The 21,056-nt window shown below is 32.2% G+C and overlaps 1 protein-coding gene across 1 annotated transcript; it reads right to left on the reverse strand.

The window, feature by feature from the left end:
• Nucleotides 1-9: 9 nt before the first annotated feature.
• LOC128184343 (uncharacterized) lies at nucleotides 10-19,652 on the reverse strand. Its single transcript, XM_052853784.1, has 16 exons — nucleotides 19,355-19,652; nucleotides 16,817-16,984; nucleotides 16,147-16,277; nucleotides 12,891-13,020; nucleotides 12,533-12,601; nucleotides 11,206-11,321; nucleotides 9,626-9,710; nucleotides 8,657-8,911; nucleotides 4,893-4,987; nucleotides 4,436-4,552; nucleotides 3,837-3,897; nucleotides 2,827-2,937; nucleotides 2,180-2,244; nucleotides 1,728-1,799; nucleotides 1,220-1,389; nucleotides 10-1,005 (listed from the first exon to the last, which is right to left on the reverse strand). Exons 1-16 carry the CDS (start codon nucleotides 19,487-19,489, stop codon nucleotides 863-865), a joined length of 1,923 nt encoding a protein of 640 aa, XP_052709744.1. The 5' UTR covers nucleotides 19,490-19,652; the 3' UTR covers nucleotides 10-862.
• Nucleotides 19,653-21,056: the final 1,404 nt, after the last annotated feature.

Raw genomic sequence — 21,056 nt, forward strand, 5'->3', positions numbered from 1 at the left:
GACCGCAAAGATTTTTTTCGGTCATTTATTTTTCAATAATTTATTTTCAATGATAATTTAACCAGGTTATTCACAATAAGAGACAAATACTATGATAGTCATGTATAAAACCTCTTGCAAAGCAGAATACACGCAATACTTTTAGCACTAATTTTCGTTTGACGGTGTTTTAGTATTTAAAACAAGAAAACAAAAAATAAAACAAAAAACATCACAGAATGTGCTCTTGAACATAATAATTTAGACTGCCTGTCCCTCGAATAATCTACAGTAAAACTCAGAGGAAATTAAAGTTGCATTTTCCTTTGAGATTCAATGTCTAAAAAAATTGTTGATCAATCGTATTTACTTATCAATATGATAAATTTGCTGGGGAAAATAAAACCAAGTATGGGATTAGAGCCTTGTAAACAAAAACCACGTTCAATGCATGAAATTTTATTTACCCATATTTTAATATTTGGGGAGAGGGGAATATCATTTCTCCCCATAAAATTTTTGGATTCAAAATATATCTTACTACCAAAATGTACTTATGCCTCGGTCAAAATGAATGGGCATTCAACAAACCAGGCTTATTGGTCAAGTTTCACACCACATGCAGTAAGGGACAGTCATCATTAATCATAATACATACATCCACCTAACACCCACTGCAAGTGGTATCATGATTTGTTCAAAAAACTGTTTTTCCATGTTAAAACTCTATGATGATGTAATGAAATAAATTAAGGATGTGATATCCCAAAGGCAGCCTTTTCTATGCAACTGAAGCATTGTGGTTCTTCACTGCCCAAAGTGGGTGGGCTAGGTGGAGTTTTTTATTTGCCGTTTGGGGGTGGGGCCTAGAGAGAGAGAATGTTCAATCTTCCAGTGATTCTAGAGTCATCAATGTTTCTAGTTCTTCTTTGATGTATTCATTGACTTCATATTCTAAAAACTTGAGGGGCACCGCTCCACACTGTAGTACTACGTCATGGAAGTCTTTAATATCAAACTTATCACCTGCAAACAAAATATTGATCAACTTTAAAAACAATGAAGTAGCAGAATTTTTTGTTTCAATCAACCCCTCTTTATTTTTACTTTTGTTAAATGTACTTGCAAGTTATAAGTTGTATCCATTACTTGGAAGATTTTTTAACTTAAGGGGTAATCTTGTAAATTTTGAAAAAGAAATGAAAACAAAATTTTAGTTCTTTTCATAAAGTGTTCATACCTAGTGCACTTTTAGCTTTCTTTCTAAGTTGTTTTAATTTCAACTCTCCCACTTTGTATGCACAAGCTTGTCCCGGAAAGGTTACATATCGCTTGCATTCCACTTCTAGCATCTTGGGGTCCATGAAGGTTTTTTCAATCATAAAATCCAAAGCTTGATCGAAAGACCATCTGGAAAAAAATGATAAATATTAAATTTTATTGCAAATCAATTTTACAAACATTACACTGAATATAAAAGAAATCCATTCATATGTTTAGTACATAACCTAAAAATCTACTTAAAGAATTTGACAAAATATATGTATTGTTTGAAAGTGTTTTAGTACTGACTAAAATATGTGGAAAATGCTACTTAAAACCAAGAAAAGCGAAAAATTGAAATTCACACTAAACAATAATGATAGACAGACAATTATTAATATTTATTTAACAAGAAATTTAAAAAAAAAAGTTAAATTTGCCCAATTAATGATAATAGAAAATAAAACCCAGCAATTAAGACTTGCCCAAATGCATGAATCCCTGGATCAACAACAAGCCTGACCGCTCTTAGCATCTCCATGCAGTATCTTCCAAACCTGGAAAATTACAAGACAATTCTATTGAAAAAAGATTCCAAAAAACAAAAATAATATAACATACCAGTTAAAATAATCAATTTGCCCAGTCTTTTGACAAGAAACAGTCTGTGCTATTTTATATGTTTAATTCTTACGTATATTTTAACTGAACTTTAATTTACAAAATTACATAATTATGTCAGATTTTTAAAATGATCATCCATTTTTGCAAAAAAAAAAAATTCAAGTATCCTTAAAATTTTAGCAACAGTTTTACTTTATCAGTGCAATTTGCACAAAATTACGAAATAAAAATTTGTAAAAGACTAACAAATTGGGAGAGACAGTGTTTATCAATTTAATTGATGAAACATGCAGTTTTATATAATCATACATACAGGGAATAGTTGTCTTCATAGAGGTCTAGCTCCTCGCCTAGAAACTCCGAGTATAAACCCCAACCCTGTATCAAAAAACAGAAATTCTATAAACACTATGGGTACTTGTAGAACATGAATGTATTAATTATTTATTGCTACAACCCTGATATGGTATGCAAATTTATGCATTATGAGACGTTCAATACACTGGATGTGTGGCAAGTAAAAGAAGCTACAGATACAAAATATATAGTCCTGAAATATTTTTTTGATTCCCACGTAATCAATGACATCCCAAATAGCTCATCATAGTATCTATGCTTATGATAAGCCAAATGAAAAAGAAATCCTGTTGCACTATTAAAAACCTAGTAATTTGCATGAGCGTGCAACACCCATCAATTTAATATGTATTTTTAAAATCCTCCAAGGAATGAAGAAGTACTATAAATTCCTAATTAAACACGAGGAATTAATATCAGCGCAAAATCGTGAGAGGCATATGCATATCACGTGAAATTTTAAAATTTTTCTTCTATTTTTTTCTGACAGGTGTAAACTATGATAAAAATCTGGTGTTAGCGATTTCATATTCTTGCAATTTTGAAATTAAGTACTCGTGAAAAATAAGAATCTGTAGTATCCAAATTAGAGCTTCTAATTACCTCTAGAAATGCTGTGTTCATTGGAAATCTACTTGGAGACCTTGAGTAGTTGATGTCACATAGACATCGTCTGAATGGATGGATATCTTCAGACTCCATAGCATACATTCCCTACAATAAAGAAATATAATGATTTCTAAATTTCAAATTGCCGTACATTTTGTGCCTTGAATAGCACTAATTTCCAAGCAGCATTGATGGACTAATATCAACATTTAAGGGACTTGGACACGGACACGATTTGAGCTCAAAATTTAAAATTTTATTTTTCCAATTTTGATGTTTAGAATGGTTAATATGGGTACTTTTAATTCTTTAATTAAAATTTGAAAGTCAAATATTGAGTTATAAACAAGATAGAGAGTTTGAAAATCTTTGTTGTGTAAATGAACCTCGAACTTTGTTATGATTTACATAACTATGTGTTTTAATGGTATAAGTCTCAATTAAATGTTGCTCTTTTCTGATTATCATATTATCTAAGAACACATTAAATCAGTTTACCTTGTTTTCCATGAGTCATTTGGTCTAAGAAATGGCAAATCCATACTTTACATTATTTGTTAACAAATATAAGACTCGAGCTTCGTTTACATAACAATGATTTCTTACCTCTGTAACTCTCTTAAAACTTGACTTTTAACATTCAAATTTTGGTCAATCATTCAAAATGAGCAAATAAACCATTTTATACATAAAAAAGAAAAAAAAATTTGATCTAAATCCGTGTTCGAGTCCCTTTTATTTTTAAACCATTACTTAAGTATGAATGAATTCATTTACATTCAATTTTTATCTATTCATGTAGTGTGTATCAACTTTACAAAAATTATGCAATTTAATGTGCTGGGTGGTTTTTTTTTTAAAGAATTCAATTTGTTTTTAAGATACATATGTGCATGCTTAACTCACTATGCCATTCGTGGAATAAAATGGTAGTAAAAAAGCAATTATATAACCCTTGTAAAATTCAAGTTGATTAAAAACTCAAAAACTTATTTATTGATTACCTGAAAATGATGGCCTGGCTCTCCTTCATGCAAACTCAGGGCCATTATTTCATATTTAGGACTTTAAAGAAAGTAAGAGAACAACTTGCATGTATAAGCATATTTGTGTAAAGGAAAAACATTTCGGTACATACAATTCAATTTCATAGCATTGCTCAACCAATTTGCCTTTCAAAAGAAAAGTACATTGAAAAATCTCAATTTTCCACAACTCTGTATGAAAACCAGAAATTAGGTGATTATTCATATGAATATTTTGTTCTTGATTTCTGTGGGAAATACGACTTTATTACCCTAATTTATTAATTTATTAATTATTAATTGTGGAGGATGTTAATTCGTGGATGAGAAGTACCCACAAATTCCATGAAAATTGAACCACCACGAAATCTAATGATTCCTCAGTATTTATTAATTCCGCCATCCTCCTCAATTTACAATACATGCATAATTCTTTTTTTGGATCAAATTTGTTTGAACATACTTCAAGTTCTTAAAGGCAATTGAGGAAATTAAATTATTAAAAAAAAGTTTGGTTTAATATTTCACTGCAAATTTAGATTCATATATATAAACTATAAACATGATAAGGTAGTTACATTGCATCCAGATGTGATGTTCCAATGTAGTACACTCCAGGTCTGGATCCATCCGGAGATCCATTGAAGTAGAATGCTGTGTCTCCAGTATCCATTATTGGAGGAACTTCCTCAATTCTAAAAAATAATTATAATCAAAGAGTAAGGCTTTTCAAACTTGTTACTTAATTTTTTAAAAATCAAAAAATTTATATATTTTTTTAATTTCACTCTAACTCTGGGTTTACTTAAATCTCTAGCTCTGGGTTTACTTAAATGTCTAAGTTGGACTCCGCTTTTGACTCCAGTCTGCATGACTATTTTGCTATACAGTGAGACTTCTTAAAAGTTAGCTTGCTTTCATTTTATGGCTGTGGGGCCTGCTTTGAATAATGGTCACTTACGATCTTTTTTTATTTTTTAAAAATTGACAGTTTTCACAAATGCAAACATGGCTCAAACTTGTTAATCTACTTACATCAGGGGAGATTCAGGAAAGAATTTGAAGATCTTTTTCAGTTTGGGCTGAATTTTCTTGAAGCAAATGTCATTCACATATTCCAATAGCTCCTCCTGAAAAAGACACATACAAAATTAAGTCAGATGTTCAAGTTCCCACAAAGTTGATCAATATTTCAATTTTTAAAAATACATTTTTATCTAATTAAGAGTGATAAAAAATGGAAATAAGAAAAAAAAAATTGGTGAGCTAGGCCAAGAAAAAGGGGCATGGTATAGCCTATACCCTCCGTTGCTGGGTCAGCTCTTTCAAGCCAGAGAATTACTTCCCTTTGATAGCTTTCTTTAAGATGTTTTTAATATACCTGATGTTTACACAAGGTTCCGATCTTCTGGAGAAATTGTTGCTGTTTTGTACCTGGTGATGGCCTGATCCAGGGCCTTTATTTAAACAAACATGAATCTTTCGTATGAGAGGATGTTGTCATATTTTATTGATTCTCATGGTTGTCTTAACTTTCTCAAAACCAAGTGATTGTTGCCCTTTATTTTTTTCAACACTAGATTGTTTTATCTTCTCAACAATTCTTCTTTTCTATTATTTCACTTAAATTTTTAACTCTATCAAAAATTTTATTTCAAAAAAAAAATATTACTTGTATAACATGTATAACTTTGCTTGTTGAAATAACAAAACTTCAAAAATTGAACAATTGAAAATATATTTCCTATTACATGTTTAAAACCATCATATTAAGGTAAATTAATTTTCAACCCTATATATACCTGTAAAATTTCAAACTTTTTTTAAACTGCTAAAAAACCAGCTACATGTACTAATTTATATATGAAACTATAATCAATATATTTGATTTGCAAATTATTTTTTATCCTAAAATTATGTATGCATGGAGATGCAATGTACATGTATCAAGTGCTTGCTGCTTGTATGCACTTACCACCTTTGTTTATAATGTTGTGCTTTATCATTGTACTTAATTAACATACTTATATACCCTTATTTTATACATCTGTACTGAATTGTCTCTTCCTTTTTTCCCTATTTAACCTGATTGAGTTCATATAACTATTGATAATACTAAATTAATTGTATTTCTCCAACCAATGAAAGTGTAAAAAAAAAAAAAAACATTCTTTGAATTGTTCATACATACCATCAAACCAATATTTAAACAGTAATACCACTACAATTCAAACACCTTAATAAGTTAGATAATGTACATATTTTTTAAATAAATGATGTCTTCATCTTCAACACTTTTGCTTGCTTATGACTGGATTATTTATTGATCAATCAAAACTGGGCTTCATTGAAGCAGACTACATAGACTGCTTAACCTTATATAGACTTCAAAGTGGTTTATCCATACTGGTACATAAAAGAATTGGCTAATATTTCTATTTAATAAACCAATTGAAGATAATTACGGTAAATAACTTTTTAACCTCTACTCGCTTTATATGAATAGGAGGGTTGTTAGAAAAGTTCGCGGACAATTATGATTGTGGGCGGACTATTCACATGATACAAGCGAAACTTTTCAGATTTTCTAAGAAATATGTAAAGATTTGCATGTTTTGAAGGCACTATAAAAAATACAAAGCATATTCATTTTGATAACATATGCTTCACGGAGCATGTCAGATTTTAAATTTTTTATATTTTGTACGCATTTGTCCTTATTAAGAAAATGTACTGTATAAGCGCTTAAAATGCATGATATTCATATGACATCACAATGACTAATAAAAATCATTTTGTGCAAGTTTCAATTAAATTGAAGAATTCCTGACCATTTTATCGCCAACTTTGGAAGAACAACGCTCGGAAAATGAGTAAAAAATGTTAACATTAATGGACGTCTTAGAGCTCCGGGCCTTTATTTAATTTTGTGTACACGCAGGAAAATCTCTGATGGAGACCCAATGCTTCTATTTTTTTAGAACAAAGGTTTACACTTAGAATCACAGAGGTTTAAAGGTTGAAGAAGTGATATTTTGAGCTCTTGTAGCAGACCACCCCCCCCCCCCCCCCCCTTACGACCCGCATCTTGCACCTATGGATTTCATTTTTTTCCTTTATATCTATAGTTGAAACTGCGTTAACAGAGATTTTTGGACCTAAATGATCTACGATATGCCACAAAAGACATTGTACAAAAACTTGTCAAATTATGATATGAACGTGCATTTTATAAATGGGTTAAATTACTTGAAAAGTGTGTGGAACTGAAAGGTATTTACATTGAAAAAGTAGCAGATTTGACTTTCAGTTGTTAAACGTCACCTGACGTAGTGGAAATATGAAATGGTGCTCCGTAAATCTAATTCATGCAAAGTAATAATCGATGTACCTTTTTTAAAGAAAATCAAATTCATGTGATTTTTTGCATACTTATTTTCAATTGACAGTCATTTAATAAAACATACAAAGTACGCAGTAATTTTACCGTAAATCACTTTGTTCGCAAACTTTTCTAACAACCCTCGTATATGAAGGGGATTCAGAGAGAGATGTAACATTAATATAAAACAGTAAAATGCTTTCATTGATAGGTTATATTAGATATGAAGGAAGCAAGATCCTAAAATAAAAATATATATATATATATATATATATATATATATATATATATATATATATATATTTATATATATATATCTTTCTCATGTTTCTGCAATGCTCGCTTACTAGTGCACATGAATATATCATGAATTTTATAAACCTTGAACCTGTGCAGTGTAAATATACCTTGTTCTCTTTTCAGCTCAAAAGCACATCTTATTGCTGTACATTAATTATGTACATGTATTAAGAACCTGTCAAAAATATCCTCAATATAAGTACTGCTTGTAATTGTTGGTAAAGTTTCCTAAATGAATATTCTCTTTACACCCAACATGTAGGAATTTGCAGTGAGTCAAATAAATAACACAGATTCATGACCAAAATTATCTAAATTACTTGGTGTTAAATAAAAGGTTTGTTAAATAATTTTTATCTATTAATGGTTACTATTGGAAACGAAGATGGGTGCTTACTAGCTAGGCTTTCTAGGATTGAAAGTGGAGACATTCAGGTCGTGGATTCATTGGCCTCATAAACATTTGGAATGAGGAGAAAACAAACGAATAAGGCACTTAAAATTTTGAAGTACAAATTGAAAAATAGTTAGGACCAAGAGAGAATTTAAATTGCAAAAAGTTGACCTCTTTTCCAAAAGATATAAAAGCAATAAATATTAAGTCCTACATGTCATTTTGTTTGAAAAGAAAGCATACAAGAACAGCTAGGACAATGCCTTTTTAATCACTTTTAAGACGTAGAGAGAAATTACAAAAAGTTGACCTCTTAAATATTAAAGTTAGAGAATTTCTTTTGAAATTATTCTCGTTTTTTGTTCTTATCTTAGTGACTACAAATAGTCATTTTCACAGATCTATTTCATTAAGTTTTTTCATTTTATGTGTCAATTAAATTTGTACTCTATGGTCTATCCTTAATTATTTTTTTTTCTCAATAGAATCTATGACAATAGAACTATTTAGAGTTATCAAACCTGAAACAATTTTTCTGAAAGTGTAATACACAATACCTTTTCCATTCAACAAAGTGGAGATTTTCACACCCACTAAAACAATATTATTATTATTAAGATTAAAAAAGTCAAGTGTGGAGATATTATAAGAAAATCCAGTCTGAGAAAGCAAAACAGGGTAAAAAGACATAATTATAGACTTAAAAACATGAAGGACACCTACCCCCGTTTTAAAATGGAACTCTTCTTTCTTGGATATGTCTTCTTTGAATTTTTGGATGTCGTCACCATACCCCTCTTCCTTGGTGACTCTCTTCATGGCCTTCTCGATCCTGTCCACTTCCTCCAGACCAAGTTCAAAGACTTCCTTGGCGGTCATGCTGGTGGAGAGGTGGAAGTCCAGACACGACTGGTAGAGGGCTTCCCCATCGGGAAGGGAGGTGTGGGCAACATCCTCTCGTGTGTTAGGGAGATACTCCTACAAACCAGTAAGTCACACTGAACTACTTATTGCAAATTATACACTCAAGATAAAGACCTATTGGAATTTTTATTCTTCTGAGGGGTGGGGAGAAAGAACAGAGATTTTTTTTTTCTTTTAAATCATTTTAATTAACATGTTGGTGAAGGTTGAAAAATAATAGAAATGAGCGAAAATTGCTTTTATATATGGGTTGATGAAAAAGCGACCCAGTGCCCAAGGTCAACAAAACTCTTTCTTTGTCCATTTTTTCTATTATAAGAAATCATTCTCATTTTTTTGTGCTGTAATTGTTGAATATTGCCAAAGATCAACATTACTTTTTCTTTGTCAATTCAATGTACTCTAAAAATGCTACATGTAGATGATTCATATCCATTTCTGTGTGCTGTAATAGTTGAATTATGCCAAAGATCAACATTATACAGTAAAACACGGTTATAGCGAACACTCTTATAATGAATTAATGCTTACAGCGAAGTGAATTTCATTCCCCAAGTCTCTATTTCATGTTGTAAACTTGACGGATATAACAAATTACGCTTATAACGAAGTAAAATTGGCCGTCCCTGGGACTTCATTATAAGCATGTTTTACTGTACTTTTTATTTGTCAACGTACCCTATACATGCTAAACGCACTATACATGTATTACCGTACTATTCATTTATGTGTGTTCTTAAAGTTAGTAATGCCAAAGATCAACGTTACTTTTTCAATGTACTCGGCTAGTTCCTTGAAGGCTGGTCGGACTTTTGTTAAAATAATCTCCTTTGCCTCTTCTAGTAATTTTTCACTGAAAATATTTCAAATATCATCATTTTTTTTTTATTTTAGTACCAGTAAGGTATACGTTTACTCAAAATGAAAAAAAATTCCACTGATGATAATGAAAAACCATCTGTTGTGTGTAAAAGACCTATCATGGTAGTGCTATTTTTCACTTTCAAAAATGTACAGGTCAATGACCTACTTTTTGAGATAACGGCCATTGAATATTTTTTGAAAATTTAAGAAAAGTCCCTAAAAATTTTACACTATGATTAGGATTTTCTTAATTGTGAAAATAATAATAATCGTTAAACTCTTTCAAAAATGAAACACAGTTTATGAATGGCAGTGACACTAGACAGACACAAAGCATTAAGCTTTCATTCACAGTTTTTATAAATATTCCAGTCCGAATTTCCTCTATCAGATTTTAAATTCCTACCCTTTTTTGATTCAATTTTACAAAAAACTGAATGATAATACTAAAACATTTATAGCATTAAACTAAGTATATTGACTATACTCTGCAGGCATAAACATTACATGAGGTCAATGATCAAAATTTTGAGATATGGTGCCTTTTATCGTTTTTATGAATTTTTCGATATTTTTGTAGTGTGTGTATAATTCGAATATCTAAACGAAAAAGTGAGATGAAACCAACAGAAAATATGCAAAATTATGTTGACTAACAAATAAAATCTTAATTTTGAATATTACAGTACTATTAAAAATATTTGGGTGAAAAACAAAATCTGTACAGTAAAAATATTGAATGGTTTGTCAATAATAATTTATTTCATAAATATTTCTAGTGTTTAGAACAAATATTACTCATGACATTGAACTTTATAACAATCCGAATTTGAAAACTCAAACCCTGAGTAAACAACGTCCTTAATTGTACTTTTTCTATGCTATCAAAAATAATTTATAGACACAACAGTTACTGCAAGTCTTAAGGTAAAAATGTGATTAAAAGAGAGTTTCTAATTGCAAGAACAAAGATGTTTAAGAACTTAAATGCTAGTGTTGATTAATTATTTACCTTTATCAGAATGATAGCTTCAACAGTTCAATTAGACATGTATTAAAAAAGACAAAGACTTTTTTTTTTCATTTTTCTGAATTTTTAGACAGGTAATTACTGTACTGGCGTGCGACCAGTTCTCGCCGAGTACCATTTCTTGCCAGTACATTGTGACGTCATTTTTTCGTCTATAATTTTATGTGTTGATAAAATAACATCACAATGTACTGGCGAGAAATGGTACCCGGCGAGAACTGGTTGCACGCCAGTAATGTACCCGTTTTCCCTTCAGAAAAATTGCAACTGCAGGACACAATATTTTATAACTCAATCATTATTTTCATCAAAATCATTAATATTTTTGACAACATAATTTCTGCAATGGCTAATAAAATATTGTAAAAGTTGTGGTTCAATTTTTAAAACCATGGGGGAAGTTATTGTAAAGTATATCTAACTGTGGTGTAGGTCTTTAACTGATCATGCAAACCTGGTTTCTGGATCAACGATATCTGGAGTGGCATCCAGGTAAGGAGTCAAGAATACATCTTTGTCTGGAGTCAGTTCCTCCGTGATCATTTCCTGGATCTGTTCTGGAACCATTTCCTATGCCAAAATAAATGAAAAATATAGTCTGTGTATACTCTAGTATGATTTAAAAAAAAAGTGTTTTTTTTATCATGGTATTAACTTTCAGTTTGATATAAAATTGTAAATCTTCACTTAACCAAGGGTGACGATCCACTGTGTTTCTCTGAATAGTCGAGAAATACCATGGATCGTCAACCTTGGCTAGCGAAGATGAAAATTGAACTGCATGTTAAAAGTTGTGTAACTACAAGTCAATTTAACAGGTTTCAGTTGCTCTTTGCTTACTGTAAAACAACAACTATTCGCAACGACGACTTTATTCTGCGATTTACCTGTACTGGTTCGCTTCAAACTAATTTTTGTATCCAAGCCTGTTCCACGCTAATGCCTCAGTTTTTTTTTTCATTAAAATTATATGATAAATACTGATCTGCGGCTAGAAATCTTTGTGATAATTAATGAGGCTCTCACGAACCTCGCAAAAAATTCTAACACCCGAATAAAAGTTGGACTACAGAATACAGGCATGATTCAAGATCCTGGGTTTTGACTTGTATTTTCACCCCATTATATCACTGTATGTTAAGGTCGATATCTGTGACTTCAAAACCTTAACAAACAGTGTAAAAGTAACACATCTATAAACAGTCATTGCATATGTGTAAATGTGATTGGTGAAGTCCTACATGACTACAGCGTAAAATTTGAACTTAATTTAAATAATTAAATCAGAAAATTTAATTTTTCCAATCATAACATTAAAACAAGAGCAAATGAAAAGAAAGCTATGTTTGACATCCTTATTGAAACACTTGTGCCCTATTTTCAACAGTTCCTGTTGTTAACACACATATACACTGACTATAAATCTTCCTTATTTGGGACACAAGAGATTACTTGTGCCGAAAATTTTACTTGTACTTTGCCTGATCATAATAAACAACCAGTATAATACATTTCCCTTCAACATGCTCAAACAAACATGTATTTCCCTTGATACAAACATGCTGTCTTCAGAAAGTTGTATCCGATATTCGTACAACTGTTTACTTAGTCTTAATTACAATTTTAATTCTCTCCCATAAATTCTGATATACGTATATTAATATTCAGTCTGATCTTCAATGACATCAATTGTGAGTTGTGAACATCTATCGAGAATAGAAGTTGACTGAGACAGAACTTCACACATCCAAGTAAATAGTGGTACACCTACAGACACTTACCACAGAGTACATATGAAAAGCATATCCATTTTCTAACGCTTCCCGCAGAATCTGTATCACTTGTTGAGCCTAAAATGAATTTTTAAAGAAAATAGATTGATGAAAAAAATATATACAAAAAAATCAAGTGAAATTCTAGTATGGAAAAAGTGTTTTTCTACAATCATGAATGACTTAATTATAAAATGACTTAATCAATTTGATATAAACAACAAGATACCAACAAAACTTTTGATTATAAACAGAAAACATTCAATGCTTCTTATAATTTTTTTTTCTTGCAAAGAGAGAAGCATTTCAATGATGTAAAAATTTGTTTAACAGAAAAAAAGAGACTTTTTTCACATATTTCACCCACTTTTTTGGCGTAACATTCCAATCTTTTATTGAATTTTACAAAGTCCTCTTCCGACTGCCTCGGACACGTACTAATGACTTTTGGAATATCTGCATGCAGACCATCCATAAAATTTATTGGAAAGTACCAGCTGAAACAAGTTTGAAAATAATCACAAGTGCTTTTGCTGCAAATTCAAGTGTATCAAAATTAATTAACATCTACCGGTACATGTTTTGTCCTGCTGTAACGAAACCGCAAAATTATGTCATCTATACAGGAAAATATTTTTATATTCTAATGTATACTCTACTTGATTGACTGCAATGCTTCACAGTGTATTAAAGTGATTCATGAAAAAACAAGAGAAAAGCTGTCAATGTGACAGCAAACCGGGTTTTCTTTTATGTGAACTGTATCCATAATCCTATCAACACGTATCCAGTGAAATGGAGTACCCTATATGCAACATTTTGCCAAAAAATGACTAAGTTCAAAAGCTAGTATTTTTTCATAAATTATCGGAAATCAAAATCCTAGCAATATGCAAACCTCTGATATATGTACAATTGATCTGCAAAAGAACAACTTCCTATCTTAAAAACTGTAGGAGGAGTTATCCGTACAATGAGGGTACCCTATATGCAATATTTTGCCAAAAAATGACTAAGTCCAAAAGCTGGTTTTATTTTCATAAATTATCAGAAATCAAAATCCTAGCAATATGCAAACCTCTGATATATGTACAATTGATCTGCAAAAGAACAACTTCCTATCTTAAAAACTGTAGGAGGAGTTATCCGTACAATGAGGGTACCCTAGATGCAATATTTTGCCAAAAAGTGACTAAGTCCAAAAGCTGGTATTTTTTTCATAAATTATCAGAAATCAAAATCCTAGCAATATGCACACCTCTGATATATGTACAATTGATCTGCAAAAGAACAACTTCCTATCTTGAAAACTGTAGGAGGAGTTATCCGTACAATGAGGGTACCCTATATGCAAAATTTTGCCAAAAAATGACTAAGTTCAAAACCTGGTATTTTTTCGATAAATTATCGGAAATCAAAATCCTTGCAATATGCACACCTCTGATATATGTACAATTGATCTGCAAAAGAACAACTTCCTATCTTAAAAACTGTAGGAGGAGTTATCCGTACAATGAGGGTACCCTAGATGCAATATTTTGCCAAAAAATGACTAAGTCCAAAAGCTGGTATTTTTTTCATAAATTATCAGAAATCAAAATCCTAGCAATATGCACACCTCTGATATATGTACAATTGATCTGCAAAAGAACAACTTCCTATCTTAAAAACTGTAGGAGGAGTTATCCGTACAATGAGGGTACCCTATATGCAAAATTTTGCCAAAAAATGACTAAGTTCAAAACCTGGTATTTTTTCGATAAATTATCGGAAATCAAAATCCTTGCAATATGCACACCTCTGATATATGTACAATTGATCTGCAAAAGAACAACTTCCTATCTTAAAAACTGTAGGAGGAGTTATCCGTACAATGAGGGTACCCTAGATGCAATATTTTGCCAAAAAATGACTAAGTCCAAAAGCTGGTATTTTTTTCATAAATTATCAGAAATCAAAATCCTAGCAATATGCAAACCTCTGATATATGTACAATTGATCTGCAAAAGAACAACTTCCTATCTTAAAAACTGTAGGAGGAGTTATCCGTACAATGAGGGTACCCTATATGCAATATTTTGCCAAAAAATGACTAAGTCCAAAAGCTGGTTTTATTTTCATAAATTATCAGAAATCAAAATCCTAGCAATATGCAAACCTCTGATATATGTACAATTGATCTGCAAAAGAACAACTATCTATCTTAAAAACTGTAGGAGGAGTTATCCGTACAATGAGGGTATCCTTTTGGCAGCCGCCCGCCCGCCCGCCCACCTGCCCGCCATTTTCACCATTTTAATAACCGGATTTTTCCGTTGGAAAACCCGGTTAAAAATGGACTTGATGAGTAGCACGTGCATGCACGTACTTCCTTTTTTGTATTTTTGTATGGTAAAGATGAAATGACAAAAATCCTCAACAAACAAAGCTATTCAGTACTTTACCCTCTAAAGATTGCAGTGAAATGGAATTCTAATAATATCGAGTTTTACAACATGTACAAAACCATGGGCATGGAGCCAATGATCAAGATGATTGCACACACTTTCCTAGCATATGCACTTTGTGGGAAGCATGAGCCAGGTAGAGCCAAGAGGAGAAAGAATTTTATTCAAAGCTCAAATGATATTTTATAACCTTGACCATACATGTAGACCATGCAGACACCTAGATGGTTCAAGGTCATTGCACAACCTTTTACTTAAAGGAACTCTGTGGTTTAAGTAAAAGCTGGTTTTAGAAAGAGAGGAAAAATATTATTGGAACAAGATATCTATATTATATACTGTAAAAGCAGAAATATTCGTTGCAGATTTATTTTCTTTATTTTCATTGGCAGTGTAAATCAACGGAATTAAATCCATGACGAAATTTTAACCCAAGTAGTAGTGAATACAAAGAGATTACAATATGACGAAATTAAATGCTAACAAAACTTTATTTGGTTTAAAAACAACGAAATTTTGACCCAACAAAAATATGTGCTTCTACAGTAATTAAAAGATCTATTCGAACCTGTTGACTTTTTACAAGGTTATTGCATTCTGTTACATGAAAGGCACTTTATATATGCGGTACCTGTAGAAGACAAGTCAGACTTATGGGAGATAAAATAGGCACCAAAAAAGTGATTTCAGACAAACAGCCAGACACCCCAATACCAGAAAGGCATTTTTTATGTGAGGTTCACGACAAGTTGAACACATGCAGAGTGGGATCCTAACAAATCTGTTCCCACCTGAAGTATCATAAATTAGTTCAGCAAGATTTGTTACTGGGTTTGCAAGGAATATTTTGTACCTTAATGTCAGGTCTGTATTGATTTTTTTTTTCTTGTTCATAATTTAGTCTTCTTTTTCTTTTTTTTTTGAAGTAAAATCTTAAAACTATGTCATGACCATGCTGAAAGCATGAAATTCAAATCCAGATATATAGATCTGAGTATTGAAATTTAAAAGCTATAAAACTTGTCAATGAGAGGTAGACAATGCTTTCCCAAGTAGATTTTGGAAGTCTGCCACAAAAAAAAGAAAAGATTTCAAGTTGTCCAGAAACCGCTTCAAAATTCATGAGTATTTTATCAAATAAAATGTATGTGTTACAAGCGTATCTAAAATTCCTACCCCTTGTGTTCCATTCCATCAATGAATGTATCAAACTGGTCCTTCAGCAAATATAGATTAGCTTTGCCAGACTTGGATAATTTATTCCATTCTATTTCCTCAGCTTTCTTTGCCATTTCTTTGACATCCTCCTAAAAATGAGAAAATTAGAAAAATGAGGAAAAAGAATCAAGCCAAAAACTCCACCATTTGATGAGTGCTATTTACATCTACATGATATTTCTATAACAATTCTCCAAGTTTATTGCAAATCTTTATAGTGTATACTTTCAAGCAAGATTTGCAATGAAGCCATAATTTCACTTCATATATGTGTAATGCACACTATGTTCACTGAAAACTGTTTACTACATTATACTTAATACATGTATGTATCAGAATTATGACATAATGATTTTGTTTAAAAACTTGAATATGTACCTAATTGCATTTGCAAACATTGAGTAATTAACACAACTGATGTCAGATGATCATGATGATAGTGCTGAGTTGTAAATGATTGTGTCTATATTGGTAATAAAAACAAGAATGCATTGCAAAATGCATGAAATGCAAACTAGTATTTAATGCAAATCAAAACCAATACCTTTGTAGCATAGAATGTTTCAAAATTTAGACAAGGCATCCAAACACTAAAATGTTTCAATAAAAGAACTTTCCATTGGCATACCTCAAAGCCTTTGAATGCCTCTGTATCGATGTCGTCCAATAAATCACAGTACCGCTGATCCCCACAGTAGGAGGCAAACTCTGGACTCTCTTTCATCCTCCATTCCCAGAATTCATCACACAGTTTCTCCACTTTATCATCTTCTTCCAAGTGTTCTTTAGCTACCAACTGTATTTCAATGAATTCAAATGAAAACTTGCATTGAATATATTAAACATGTACATATTCTAAAGTTAAGGCAAATAAATACAACCCCCCTCCCCCCCCCCCCCCCCCCCCCCCCCCCCGAACTTTATTTCATGCAAGAGCAACAGATAAAAGAAATGTTAATGTATTTGTTATGAATTTTTGTCAGTGAAAAGCTAAATGTAACAGCATAGGGTATAAAGATAATGGAATTGCTGCATTATAAATTTTTTTATCAAATAAGTTTTTGAAATGTCTACATATTATCATTATGCTATGAGGTATACAAAGCCTTTAATGATTTTGAGGTTAATTTAGAGGTGAATTTATTAACTTCAATTTCAGGGGGCTTTATGAGAAATCCAATATGTACCTGTAATTTAAATATTTTGCCCATTTTGAAATCTGAGGCTTCTAATACTGATCACTGAACGCCTTTAACCCCTTTAATGCTTGATTTAACCCCTTAATTATTGTGAAAGCAAGGTAGTCTTAAGAATATACTGCCATTGTAGTTCTATCAGCCATGCTATTATGAACAACCTTGACCTTGTATCAATGACCTGAAAATCTATGACACAGGTACATGTGTGACTAATTACTAGAATATTCTAGATTCTTAAAAAGCAAAGTCCATTTTCAACATGTTCACTTTTTCATTAAATTGAAAAAAGGTAATAAATGACTTAAAACTGGGATTTAATGCTTGTATTATTTTTGTTTCTCTAGCTAATATCATTTTCAATATCCTATTGGTTGTATATATCTAGTGATAAGATACGTTCATTTTGTCACAAGTTACAAATGTTAAATGATGTAAGTGCAAAAACATTTTTTACAATTATCATGATCATTTACTGTTTAGGTCATGTGGACATAGGCTAATAGCTTTAACTTTTCTGATTTCAACACAGTTGTTAATGGCTATACACTGACACTAGGGTGGGGTCCATGGGGAATCAAAACATTCTTCCCATTTAGATCCAAGGGATAATTTTGCTTCCCAAGGGGAGAGGGGGTGAGGCATCAGTCAGAGTACCACATGTAATTTAGTTTGAATGACACCCCCCCCCCCTTCCACAAGATGGGGCATGCATATCCCTATTGAAAATCAAAGTACTGAAGAACTGACGGGAGTTGATTTTGTCGATGTTTATTTATTTTAAAATCAATGATATGTTATTTTGCATGACAAGTACATGTAGTTTCTAATTTGAATTACGCACAATTTTATAATGTGAATTTTTTTTTAAATATTTCTCGAAAATTGTACTGGCGTGCGACCAGTTCTCGCCGAGTACCATTTCTCACCAGTACATTGTGACGTCATTTTATCAACACATAAAATTATAGACGAAAAAATGACGTCACAATGTACTAGCGAGAAATGGTACTCGGCGAGAAGTGGTCGCACGCCAGTATGGATCCAAGCAATATTGAACTCTAGTCTCGTTCAACCAAATGCTCGGCTGTCTCCGTAAATCTCCGACAAGGATTTACGGAAGACAGCTGAGTGTCGAGTTGAACAAGACTATATTGAATTCTGGCGTAGGAATACATACGACTACAAAAAATATGTAAATTGTTCGTACCATTCAAATTCTGACTATTTTCAAGGCATTTATTAATATAAATAAGTTTCCTTGAAAAACAATGTTAAAAATTAGCATACATTGCATCAAATTCATCAATTATTTTCAAGAACTAAGTCTTGTCAGCAGCAATGATTTGTGCTGAGGTCCAAACACTGTTTCACTTTCGGTTTGTCTGAGTAACTGCATATATAGGAGAGTTGATTAAAATCAACTCCCAAAAATACATTATTTACGTCTAAATGAACTATGTACCCTACACATAAGAACATGTTGAATGAACAAACAACATAGTACACCATACGACCTCCTTTTTTTTTTATCACCCAGCAGTGTACATGGCACACATCCAATCACGCTACATAAATATATTTGACAGCCTGAAATTTACACTGCAGATGCATGCAGTTTTATCCACTTTTAGATACAACCATATGCCATTAATTTACTTTGACAAATCAAAAACTTAATTTTCTATATATATTCAGGTTTACATGCAAGTCAATCTCTTTAAAACAAAAAAAAAATGCTATGTTAAATACCTTTAATATTTATTTTTTATGAAATAAATTCGTGTTTTATAAAAATTATAAAATCATGACAAGACTTTTTAAAAAAAAATACGTATATCATTATCACATTATCTGTAGGCCTACTTCAAACACGAATCAATAATTATACTAAACAGGTACCCCCAAGTGACAATGTCTCCCACAATAACATAAAATAAAATAAAAAAATTGAAAGTTCAATGACTTACCGGTACAACAGTTCTTGCCGAGTTAATAGTGTTGGCCATCGCTAAAGATGCCAAACGCCATAAGTTTCTGAAGCTGTTCATGGTGTCTGTGTTGTAAATTCGAGCACCACACCATACAATGAATGAATTGATCATACAGTAGATGACGTAGTTCTGAGCACACCAAGTGCCAAGTGGTTTCGGCTAGTTCGAGATCAAACGGAAATCAAGTAACCGACTAGGACCGGTTTAAATCCTGCGCATCTATTGTGTAACAAAAAGCACAGAACTGGTTCGAACTAGGTCGGGAAACCGAAAGAGAAAAATCGTAAACAAAACAGAATAACGATCCCGATGAATTAATAAATAATGATGTTGGTCCCAATAATACATATACATGACTTTTAGTTGGACGCAAATGATCTTTTTAATTTTGAATTCTTAGTGCTGAAATTACTAGTGTTAAAAATTATGACAATGTGCGCTTTGAATTTAAAACGTGGCGAGGGAATGCCGTTTTTAAATTAAACAAATTCTCGAGTAATTATATACACCAAATGCCCTGCCGAGCAACATTTAAATATGCCAATCAACACGATAGAAATGATAAGAAAATATTTTACGTTTTAAATCCATTTGATATGAATTTTGGAAAATATAATTATAATTATACGTGTATATATATGCATGAAATATTGGTGCATACATGCATGTATGTACATACAGCCCACAGGGGCCAAGCCCGTTTTAACATTAAATTTATTTATGGTTACATTGAAATTAATGTTAAAACAGGCTTGGCCCCTGTGCCTGATATGGTGATGCTACCAAAAAATAGTGGAAATCAATGTAAATAATATATAACACTGTCGTGTATCCGCGCCGGTACTGACATGTTTCCAAGGATAACGTGAAAATGGTGTATCCACTTCAAAAACAATGAGTGTTGTGTCCTTTTTTCTATCGACAAAGAGGTAAATACTAATTAAAATATCGTAATAATCATTCATATTTTTCTGAAGGTTTTGCAGTTGAAAACAACAGTTGCAACAGGGGGGGGGGGGGGGCGTAGTATTAACTTCAATTTCACTCCTAATTTTCTTATTTTCATATCAATATTTTACATACTCCCAAAAAAGTGGGGGGGGGGGGGTGACTCCATGTTAATTCAATTTTTTATATGTAAATTTAAAAAAATTAGTTGCTGCGGGAAAAAATGGGGGAGGGGGGCAGCCCCACCCCCTCCCCCTGATGCTACGTGCCTGATATATATATATATATATATATATATATAAAGCACAAAGAAATTCACCTTGTTGGAGCTCCACCTCCGCCCCGGCCGGGGCTTGAACTCACGACCTCTGGAACCCATTCTCCTAGCAGTGAGCGGCCACCGCGCTAACCACTGGGCCATCTAGGCAAGACAAAAATCTTGCTTTCGATGACGAAGGGAACCTAGCGCGCTGGTCGCTCACTACACGGTCGTTTGAGATACAGGTGGAATGCAGTTAAACGACAATTTGAGAGGATCGGGACGATACACATTGCATAGATATATACATATAATAAGCACAAACATTGCAATAACTCTCAAATTGACATATACCTGCCCATAGTGAATGATAAAGATATACATAAAGCACAAAGAAATTCACCTTGTTGGAGCTCCACCTCCGCCCCGGCCGGGGCTTGAACTCACGACCTCTGGAACCCATTCTCCTAG

The sequence above is a fragment of the Crassostrea angulata genome, chromosome 5 (genome assembly GCF_025612915.1).
Source record: "Crassostrea angulata isolate pt1a10 chromosome 5, ASM2561291v2, whole genome shotgun sequence".
In the NCBI taxonomy this organism is placed as follows: domain Eukaryota; kingdom Metazoa; phylum Mollusca; class Bivalvia; order Ostreida; family Ostreidae; genus Magallana; species Magallana angulata.